The following is an 11,363-nucleotide window of genomic DNA, read 5'->3' on the forward strand; positions in this document are numbered from 1 at the left end:
CACACACACACACACACACACACACACACACACACACACACACACACGCACATATATTCAGATACACTCACATGTTCGGCGGCCTGTGGGTCCAGCTGTCCCTGCAGCGGAGGGACAGCAAACTGGATCTTCTTCGGACTGCTGGGCTCCATTATTACTGACTGAGAGGTAGAAAGAAAGACAGACAGACAGAGAGAGAGAGAGAGAGAGAGAGAGAGAGAGAGTGTGTGTGTGTATGTGTGTGTGTGTGTGTGTGTGTCTAGGAGGGAGGGAGGAGAGATGGAGGGAGTGGTCTTCTGTCAGCCGACGGGGGCCATTATCACTAATTGACAGACTTAGAGAGAGAGAGAGAGAGAGAATAGCATTCTGGTCGTTGCAGCATTTTCCAAAACAAATCCTCAGATGCAAAATGAATTAGTTTAATAATATCAGAAATATGTTTGTTTTTATTTTTTATCTTGTGATGTTCTTCTTTATCGTAACAACCCAAAAAAGCAGTGGTGGAAGAAGTATTCAGATCCTTTACTTATGTAAAAGTACTAATACCACAATGTATTTTCACGGATTACTAAGTGAGTAAAAGTACTCATTGTGCAGTTAATTTGAGTAAATGTGCATTCCACCACTGCAAAATGTAATACTCTGAATCCTCAGGACTACAGCTGCTTAAATGTACAGCTTTTGCAGCCTCATTCAGTGTTATTTGGGTACCGTAACTCAAGAACCTTTAAAGTTAATAGGTATGCATTTAAACATAAACTATCTATGCATCATGGTTTGCATTGTTATCATTTTGATGACGGTCTTGTTTCTAATTTGATAAATCTAACGTGTGTTTTCCCAACATGAAGCCTTTTATTTCTATATTTTTTATTAGTCTAAAGTGTTGAAATAACACTGAACCTATGAAATACTGAAATCAGTCATAAGCATTTTTGGAGCACGTGAACTCCCCGAAGGTTGATAAAACCGCTAAATTCCCAGAATGCTGACGGATGAGATGATGTCAGTGTTGGAAGGAAGCTACAGCGCTGAGCTCACATATATTTAAGCCACCGTAAGTTCTCACAATTATGAGGCTCTCGGGCGTCTTGTCGTAGAAGAATTGTATATACTGACGTGGAGATCCGTGCGCATGGATTCATAAACTGAGATGAAGGATAAACTGTGTGTTTTAACAAGAAATCTGCAACAATTAATAAGCGAAGCTATGTGCATAAAGGCGATGAATCTTTCTCTATTGGCCCAAAGACTAAAAAGACTAGATGGGTTTGAGCATTTAAAACATAATTAGTTTTTTGGGCTAGATATATAAGTTAAAACTAACATTAATAATATTTGTGGGAGTATCATATGGAGCTCTTCTTGTTTGATTGTTATTTTTGAGATGTAAATTGTGTCAATCAAAGAGGAAAACATGCTTGTTTTCATTACTATGTGCATTTAGCTGTTGTGACAATGAAACACTGTGTTACATCACATCGTTCAATACCAGATGCATATTCAGTGAGTTAAGTGCAGCTCATGATGAGAGGTTTGAATCCTTCAGTATCTCACGATTTGATTCAAAATAGACTCAAAATGAGTCTCTTTGTGCTAATAAAGGTGGTTTAGCAGATATGACACGTAAGCAGAGTAAAGTCTGTATAAGAGTTTGGAGTTTCTATATTTTAAATAGTTATATTAACTGATTGCAATAATGTAAACACACATCAGGCAAAAGGTAACATTTATTAATGCTAAACTTGCACAAATAAACACTTTTACTAACAAGTTTTAGTATTTCTCAGTTCTCAGTGACTTTAAGAATAAGACGTTCATTTTATACAAAGAATAAAGATGCTGCCTGTCACATAAATACAGTTGGTAGACTAATAGCTGCCTTTATATATATTTATTTATGTGTAGGATCACTGTCATCAGTGGAAATATCTGCGTTCCTTTGTAGGATTTTTGTAATTTATTAATCGATTGAGAATCTTAGAAGATAACCTCAATTCTTATGTTAATCTTAATTTTTGCCAACGAGTTTTCATTTATTCAGAAAACAGATTGAGATGAAACTCTCCACACATTAACCAATAAACTGAAATTGAGGAAAGGAAAAAAAGAAAAAATGGAAATAATATTCCTCTTTATGTCTCTCTGTGTATCGGCCATGTCCGTTTGTATTTACTAACTCAGAACCTGCATCTTTTGCTACCAATGACATCTACGCGCGCGCGTGTGTGTGTGTGTGTGTGTGTGTGTGTGTGTGTGTGTTGGCAGTGGTGGTGGAAACACTTTGTCTCAGTGGAGACATCTGGAGAGACTTAGCAGCTAGTGTAGGTGGAACAAACCACACACACACACACACACACACACATCACACAAAGAGCTTCTTTGTATTTATTTTGTTTTTCATTTATTTGGAATCTGTCCGTCTGTGATTCCTGAAGGTGAGACAGGAAACTGTTGTTGGAGGCAAATAGGCACAAACGGTTCCCGTCGTACTGTTGAAGTGAAGGCTCACTGCAGTGAGGTTATTACAGTTTATCTTAACAGTTTATTAAAGTTAAAAACCTAAATGTCTTTGCAGCGGAATCAACAAGAAAGAAAACAGTCTTTGACAGACAGCTCAGAGTTGATTATTTTTATTGTATAAAAGAGTCACATTTATGCATCCCTAACACACAAAATAACACTTTTAAACAAACAAACAAACTCCCATAAATACACTTTTAAAATATTCGTTTTATTTATATAATGCAAAGTCTGATACAACCACACACGTTGAGACACTTAAGGCATGAAAATCTCTGCGCTGGTTTGTCCAACAGGCCGTCATCACCTCAAGACAACATGAGTCAGTTTAGTTAAAGTGAGTCTTCCTCTCAACGAGAAGCAGAGCCGTGTGTGTTGACTTAAAGGAAGAGTTTTGACATTTTGGTCAATGAGTTTATCCACTTTGATTGATACCACTCTCATGTCTGTACTGTCAACACAAAGCTGGATGGTTAGCTTAGCTTAGCACAAAGACTGGGAACAGGGGGAAACTGCTAGCCTGGCCCTGAACAAAATCCAGCCAGTCTATAAAGATCACGGGTTACATCTCGTTTGTTTAGTCTGTAGACAAACCACACAGATTACAGATGAATTAGCGGACACATAATTAGAGAGTGATGTCAATCTTAAAGCAAATTTCCCAAAACGTTGAACTGTTCCTTTAAAAGCGAGCAAGATGAGATCACAATGAAGGGGGTTAAAACTTCCAAAACAGTGTAGAGAACATTCACACACCTGATCATTCATATATCGTCTTTAAAAGTTACGGAAAAATCTGAAAATGTATTAATTTGGGGATAACTTACAGCGAATGCTCATTCTAAGTACCTTTTTCAGAGCACTGACATTCAAAAGAAGGACATTGTTTTTAAGTCTAAAGTGCAAAAACAAGCACAGCTACACACTGAATTTAACTTTATTCTCTTTAATAACTGTTTGAACAGCTGTGGTCAGTTCGTGTGGACATAATCCCTCCAGGCCAAAACATGTTTTACATGTTTATATTAAAGTGTCTTAAAAAGGTAAATACAAACACACTATACATGTGTTTTTTTGGCCCTTGTGAAGGAGTGAACTGTCTCCTAAAGAGTTTAGAGGTGAAGGATTACACGGTTCATCTCCGTCCATAACAGGATCAACATCAGGGTGGTTTCCTGTGTTCGTCGATTGTTTACGTCACTATTGTTCAGATGACGTCTCCTGAATGTGTTTCAAACAGCAAAGCAGTTCACAAGCCCGTCTCTTCATACGTCCGCGAACTTTCCTCTGTCCGGTGCACGAGCACACACAACGCCTCATTGTTGCCGATTGGCTGGAATAATGTACAGAGCCGGGTGTGTATGAACACCAGATTGTTTTTCTCAGCGCTCACACAGAACAGACAGCTGAGGACATATTTGCTGAATTTGACTAAAATAATCACTGACTGCTCCTTTAAAAGGTGATTTATCAAGACAGGAAACTAGACTCATGAGTCGTATCTGTTTGTTTTCACTGCTCTGATTCTCTCGCTAATCATTTAAAATGTTTTACCTGAAGGTTGATTTGTCCTACGGCCTCCATGTGTTTTATTTTAATATTTAATGCTAACTTAATCCACCGTAGATGAGCTTTCTTTGCTCCACTACTGGAAGAGTAGAGGCAGTTTGAGACGTGGCACAAACATGCTAAGTAAGTTAGCTTTGGCAAGTTAAAAGTGTGCAGAGTAAAGGCATCATCTGAACTCGATCCTCCATCGTTTATAAAGCACTTATTTTACGGCCCTGAGAGCTCAACACACTGCAACTAACGAAAGCAAATAAACAACTCTGTGATTGTGTCTCTTAATTTGTTTGTGTTTTGTCTTTTCTAGAGATGCAGTTGAGCTCTCAGGGCCACCGTACTTTCTGTCTTCTCAGGGTCCCATTTGGCAAAAAAAAATCAAGAAAACACTCAAATACAAAGATAAAAAGGCAGCAACTTGCACACATTCACATCTATTGACCAGTTGAACTACTGAGGAGAAGCTTTGTAGGAAAAAAGCGTGATGGCACGTTTAATGTTGGCGTTTGTGCAAACTTTGGCATCTGATGACCCTCGGCTCACTGTGAGTGTACTTTAACAGAGATAACCTGCAGAGACGCCATTTTATTTTATCAGTACGGTTTCATCCACAGCGACACTCAAGAAGCTAGCAGGAAGAGGGACGGAGTCCTTTTTATCTTTGCTTTCAGCAGACGAGCACAACTACGGAGGCCTCAAAGAGGAATGTAGAAGATGCTTGGCAAGTTCCCAAGGTAAGAAAAAAAGCTAGGCAACTTCTTGAGCATGTGGAAAAAAAGGCAGAAAATACTGTGCCAGACCTCATAAAAACAACACAACCTCCAAAATACAACATTTCCAGCACATTGTCAGGTCAGTTATTGGTCTTCACACTGCGTCAGGGAGCTGCCTACGACAATCACAGTCCTCACCTGGCCGCCACTCAGACGGTCCAGGTGAGCCGCTGTAACAGGAACGTTTTCATTCACACATTTGTCCAGGACTGGAGCTTCAGATCACAATCCCTTCCATCATCTCCACGAGTGTGTTCCTCAGCAGCTCAAAGCATCGTGTACTTTAATACTCACCGTGTCTCAGGTGCTGTTGTCTCCAGTGTGTACTGTGCAACTGAAACACTTAAAAAAAAAAAAAAAAACGAACAATCATTACGATTCCAAAGTGCACGTGTTTGGTGATCAGCTCACGTCAGAGAAAAGGTACAAGAAGGATAATCCTGGAGGAGCCGGTGAACTCATCCCTCTGCTTAGCGAAGACCACGCTGACGTTGGTGCCGTCTGGTCTTCAGATGGACAGGTCAGTGTCTGTGTCAGTGGGCGTGGTCTTTGGACTCACGCTGCCTCCCCTCTCCTCGGGGATGGAGGACGTGTCTCCGTTGACACTGGGCAGCACACCTATAACACACACACACACAAGTGTGTTACAAGTTATGGTTCGGGCTGCTATAGAGCTAGACTGCTGTGGGACTTCCTAGGATACACTGAGCTCCTCTCTCCTCTTCTATATCTCCTGCTGTATGAATTCATGTCCCATTAACGCACATTACTGACTTTGCGTCTTCCTCGGAGTCTTGGTGCTTTCTCGCCTCGCAGGTTTCCATGGATCATGGTAGTAGTATAGTAATGAAAGTGTGTGTGTTAAAGGGAGCAGCATTACTCTCGTGTATTACTGGTATTACTCTTTCTAAAACCTTGTGTTGGCTCGATCCCTGAATTCATTCTCTTGTGTGCTTTGTTCCCACCCATCCATCTTAATTATGTTAATGAATGCAGAGGCCCAAGGAGTGATCAAAAACGACCGTTTAGTTAGTTGTGCTATCTGACTATCAATGTAAGTTAAAGTGTGTCGCTGATGCAACAGGTTAGAAGTGACAATGACGTCTTCAAATATATAAAAAGGGTTTAAAAAAGGTAATAAATTTAACTTTTCCACCTTTGCATCAATAGAATAAGGCAGCGTGTCTTACGTTCAGTATCGTAAAGCGAGCTGTCGGAGCACGTCCGGTGCCTGTGCTGAGTTGACTTTTGACCTCCACTCAAGTACTCCTTTAGCACGCCGAACCTGAGAAAAACAACAGAAATAAATGATTAAAGCTCAAAAAGGAAACGTTCTCGCCTCAGTCGACATTTGTAATTATTGTTCTGGCTGCCTCATTTAACGTTGCATACACTAGACAATAGATTTTGTACAACCACAAAAAAAACACATTTAATTTTCCAAGATCAGGGGGAGATGTTTGCTTCCTCTGAGGAGATAAAACCATTTACTCTCTCTCTCTCTCCAAGAGATGAAAGTTATCAGAGATGAACGGAAAGAGCTGCAAAGCAAAGTGTCTGCAGAACGTCCTCTAAAGCTTTAGTTAAATCTACTGCCTTATATTCAGCACCACACTGTTTCTCATTCACCTCAACATGCTCTTTAGCTCTTGTGACATTACAACTCATTATGACAGATCCTGTCCAGTAGTTTTGTTTAAATAACATAAATAAAACGTTTTTTCAGGTGTCATAATGAACATAGTAACATGTTTTGCTTGATGCTGTCTCTTCTTAATGCAAATGACGGGGGATGAAACTCACAGTCCTCGTTATGTACAAAAATGTGTAAAAAAGTTAATTTCGAGGCAAGAATCAAGTGGATATCTTCCAAAGTTGCAGCATTTCTTGTGTAAAATTCTGAATTTCTTTGCTGAGCTGTGGAGGAGAGATACTAACACACAAAGAGGGAGTTTCTCACTGAAACAACTACTTTTGGAGGATATTCTACTTGATTTGACTGCTGAAGCTTCATATTAACTTCAGATAGATTTTATTTTTTGCAAAGGACAAGAACTCCCAATAAAAATGATTTAGTAAAATATGCTGTAATGACCTCTGTAAAACAAGTAAAACATAGTTCATATGAACAACTGACTATTGTTTTAATAAAGGCGTAAAAAGATGTGAAGCTGTCCGTTAAGCCGACACAAATGATTTAATGTCATGTGCGTTGCTGCCTCCTGGAGGCCAAAGTTAATAGTAATTCATTACAGCAGCCATGTATGATGTCAAAGTGCATAAAATCCTGATGTCTCTGATGATGTCTTTGTTTTACATTTTTTACGGTATTGTTATCATTTATTTCATATTTTATTTGCTGATTAACATTTGATCCTGTTATGAATGCACTTTGCGCTGCATCTGTGCATGAAAAATGCTAAAAATTAAGTTATTATTATTATTATTATTTTATTATAAGTAGAGGGAAGCGGGCTCGGCACCGTGTGTTTGAACTCACCGGTCAAAGCTGTATGTTCCAGGGTGACTGATTGACCTCTTCATCTGTGCAGGCGGACAAAAAGACAGAAGAGAATACATTTTAATTAGTACAACGGTATTTAATAATGGAGGATGTCCATCCTGCAACGACAAAATATCTGCATGGAAGAAAAAAACAAGTGAAAAACGACGCGGGCTTCAGCTACGAGCAGAACAGCGTTCACTAATGTCTAATGTCTACACTTTTGTGTGAAAGCGTGTCATGAATTACCCTTTCAGGAGGTCGAAGTTCGGGGGTCATACTCTGGTTGGCGAGGGTCATACACTCCTCCAACGTCCTGATGAAAGTTGCACAGGTTGCACTGAGTAGAGACGCCTGGAGACACGGAGACAATACAAATAACCTGTAGTGGTTACTGCATCACTCACTCATAAGATGAATAAAAACATCCTACAGTAGATGTAAGAAGTAACCCTTTCTGTCTGTACAATGTGTGTTTTGGTACGAGTCTAACTTCGTGGAAATAACGATGGGACAATCAAATGTTTGGGATTAACAGAAGATGTGTTGCCTCAGAAGTGGGCGTTTCCTCTGCGTCAGAGGTGTGCTGTGATTGGATGGTTTGGACCTGCTGGACGAGGAGGTCGCAGTACAGACGAAGTTCAGACATCTTCGTCTTCAGACAGTCTGGACCTGGCAACACACACACACACACACACACAGTTAAAAGTGTTTTCCTACAGAAGGAGGAAACAACCCAGAGGAGGCAGACAGACAGATGTGTACCTTTGTGTTTGTGACTGTCCAGTGTTCCAGCTTTGGACGAGCCTAAAGCCACCAGCCACCTCTGTCGCTCCGCGGCGTTCACAGCTCGGACGTAGAAATGCTGCTCGCCGGGGATGATCAACTCCAGACGTGTTATATCCGTCGGATGAACTGAGAAATAAAACACAAACGGTGTTTGGTGGACGTGTTTGAATGTGTTTAGCACCACGAGTGAGGACGGGCGAAGGTGTACAACAAATGAAATCTGACCTTTAATGTCACACACGGACATCTTGATGGATCCTTTGCTTCCTTTGCCGACGTCGTCCTCGCTGTCGTAGTAAGAGATGACTCCGTTCTCTAAGACGAACCAGCGCGGCTGCCAGCCTGAACACAGAAGAGCAACAAATGTCTGTCTCTGTAAACACTTTAATGTAACTGATGCACCAGAAGCAGAGATATTGCATGAATGGTTGCAACTAATGATGATATTATGGTATGTTCAGTGATAAACCTGCTCACCCTTTAATGTAATATCTGAGTCGACCTCGTCCTTTGTCACAGTTGAAATAATAAATTAACTTAATGTTGACGTAGTTTGCTTCCCCTTTAGTTAAATGTTTCTACATTTTGCACTGAGGCCATTTGAGCAACAGATCATGTGACTAACTTCCTCGACTAAGTGCAATAAAAAATGGGGAATTAACTAACTGGAACAGTCTTCCAGTTAGTATCCGATCTGCTGACACTGTTTCTGCTTTTAAATCCTCTCTTCGCCTGACAATTAATTTGATTAATTTATTCATTAATTTAATTCTAAATATAGCTCTGTTGTGCAACCACTTGTTTTTCACCTGTCCTACCTTACATGCTTTGCAATAATTCATCTGTAAATGTATTTTATACAGCCTTTTAATGGTGTGCTTTTATTTTGCCGTTTTTATTTCTTGATATATTTTGTATTGGAATTGATCTGTAGCAGTGTATATGTTCTCTTCTATCACTATTATTTATACATGCTGAGCTGCCATCATTAAGGTCAGATGCCACTATACTCCCTGTTACTGTGGGCTGCTTTGTTATTGCTATAATGCATAATTAACTGATGCCACATTAGCAAGAGCTGCAGGTTTAAATATATCTTGAAATAAGCTGCAGTAAAATGACTGTACATGAATATCTGTGCCGAAATTGACCGTTTAAAGGAGGATTGTTAGACATTAGCACTGCTGGCTAAAACACAAACACCACCATTCATCATTCAGTCACTGTGGTTGCAGACAGACGGTTCTCTAAAACATCTGTCAGACAGAGAGACAGTTCTCTAAAACATCTGTCGGACAGACAGACGACTCACCCGTCATGTAGTTCGTCCATTTGTACAGAATCCCCTCCATGGCTGCACTTTACATCGGCTAAAATTAGCCTGTTAGCTTCCCCCGCTGTAGCTCGACAGGCTGGCTAACAGTAGCAACAAGCTAACTGGCTAACGTTTAAGTGTTAGCAGGATAATGTCATGTTGATGTGTGTGTGTGTGTGTGTGTGTGCTAAGATGTTCATAAACTGGGCAGCGAACTTGTGGACAGTCAGCTGATGGAGGATAAAAAAAAATGTCAACAAAACAGCAGCTATTCTACGGAAAGCTGGTGGGGACATTTCCCAAGGAGACTGAAAGTAAGGTGCTACTACTACTACAAGGATATGAGTGGAGGAGGAAGTATTCTATCCTTTACTTAAGTAAAGTACTAATACAACACTGTGAAAATACTCCAAGCCCTGCATTCAAAACCTTACTTAAAGGATAAGTACTCAACAATTATCTGCAGATTACTCAAAGTAGGAAAAGTAAAAGTTGTCTTTATGGAATAAAATCTTCCTTCTCAGTGTTTTACTATTTATGTTTTTTTGAATAATATTACTGCTGCATTAATGTGTATTTTGCATAACTACTTCTTGTAAAGCTAATTATTTTTAAATAGTGTATATCATAAGAAATGCATACAAATAATACTTCATCCTTCAGATAGATAAAAAAAAAAAATCAACCAAATTTGGAGATGCATTGTTTTCACTGGACAGAAAGGGTATGGATATTACATATTTGACATTTTTGAAATATGACATGTTAAAATGCAAGACATTAAATTAAGTTTTATTTGTATAGCCCAATATCACAAATCATTAGTTTCCCTCAGAGGGCTTCACAATCACAAAAACACGACAGCCTTTTATTTGATTTTAGAGATGTAAACAATAGAATGTGGCTGAGAGCTTCACAATTTTCAAATAAAAACAACCTGGCAGGTGAAAGTCATGAGGGACCACTAACTTACAAAGAAATACTTACAAATATTGATTTTATCAAGGAAAAGGATCGATGATCTCCGTCTGGACACCGTGTTAAAACTCCACAGGTTCATCCTCTGCAGCTGGTGGCTTCTGTGTCTATTTCTTGATTCAATGTTTTCAGGGGCAAGTAAATCAGCTTTGCAAAAAGGTTTTTGAAAAAGGTTTGGTGCATTTACATAGTTAATGTAGTCTAGTACGTCAAAGTGTGAAAGATATTCACAGATTTCAGACACAAACGATGCCTCTTTGCAGCCACAGTAAAGTAGACAACAGGCTACAACCTAATGTTTTTATCAACATTGCTTATGCTAGTCATTTGTACATAGTCATGTAGGGTTGTTGTAAACTGTACTTTATGGACAAAGAAGTTGACTAATTGTTTTCAGTCACAAAGAGAACAAGTGGGTCAAATAAAGGATTACAGGAAATCACGGCAGGAAAACGAATATCTAACGAAAGGGTGATTTTTTCAGGTGAATATTTGTTCCATGAATTCAAAGTTGAAAAAGCAGTTACACAGTAACCGACAGAGCAGCATGTTAAACAGGAAGGAAGACTTTACACAAGCAAGTGAGATAATATCAAATGCAAATAATAATCAGAGTGATCCAATTTTCATAATTCTTAATCTCTCTTTATTGCATTAGAACATACATTTCTCATATATATCTATATATATATATATATTTTATAAATGTGAATTTGTACACTACAATCTTTTATTGTAACATGTTAGAAAATACTCGTAACGCTCCAAAAACATAGCACTAAAAACAGTTACCGAACAATGATTAGTACATTTCCTTGTTTTTGTTTTGGCCACCAAGAACATAAAAAATAAAAACAAGATGGCGGAGACAAAACCGTCAATCAGGAGGAGAGGACCACGGTCGAGAGACAGACGGTTG

At 39.2% G+C, this 11,363-nt stretch overlaps 2 protein-coding genes across 7 annotated transcripts in view; both read right to left on the minus strand.

Moving 5' to 3' along the window:
• Positions 1 to 162, minus strand: part of ppp1r1c (protein phosphatase 1, regulatory (inhibitor) subunit 1C) — a 10,696-nt gene extending 10,534 nt beyond the window's left edge. For all 5 annotated transcript variants that reach the window (XM_031876060.1, XM_031876049.1, XM_031876033.1 and 2 more), the window contains exon 1: positions 72 to 162. In XM_031876060.1, coding sequence (XP_031731920.1) covers positions 72 to 152 — 81 coding nt within the window. In that variant the 5' untranslated portion in view covers positions 153 to 162. The remainder of the gene's footprint in view (positions 1 to 71) is intronic.
• Positions 163 to 2,617: 2,455 nt separating this feature from the next.
• plekha3 (pleckstrin homology domain containing, family A (phosphoinositide binding specific) member 3) lies at positions 2,618 to 9,734 on the minus strand. Of its 2 annotated transcripts, XM_031871831.1 has the most exons (8): positions 9,464 to 9,734; positions 8,377 to 8,493; positions 8,128 to 8,277; positions 7,913 to 8,034; positions 7,612 to 7,716; positions 7,360 to 7,403; positions 6,050 to 6,144; positions 2,618 to 5,477 (listed from the first exon to the last, which is right to left on the minus strand). In XM_031871831.1, the coding sequence occupies exons 1-8, from the start codon at positions 9,501 to 9,503 to the stop codon at positions 5,368 to 5,370; spliced, it is 783 nt and encodes a 260-aa protein (XP_031727691.1). In that variant the 5' UTR covers positions 9,504 to 9,734; the 3' UTR covers positions 2,618 to 5,367. The 2 variants fall into 2 exon arrangements, with proteins under 2 accessions (XP_031727691.1, XP_031727683.1); XM_031871823.1 differs by having other exon boundaries at positions 8,128 to 8,493.
• Between the last annotated feature and the right edge of the window lie 1,629 nt (positions 9,735 to 11,363).

The sequence above is a fragment of the Anarrhichthys ocellatus genome, unplaced genomic scaffold, assembly GCF_004355925.1.
Source record: "Anarrhichthys ocellatus isolate YVR2014 unplaced genomic scaffold, GSC_Weel_1.0 scaffold3, whole genome shotgun sequence".
NCBI lineage: Eukaryota > Metazoa > Chordata > Actinopteri > Perciformes > Anarhichadidae > Anarrhichthys > Anarrhichthys ocellatus.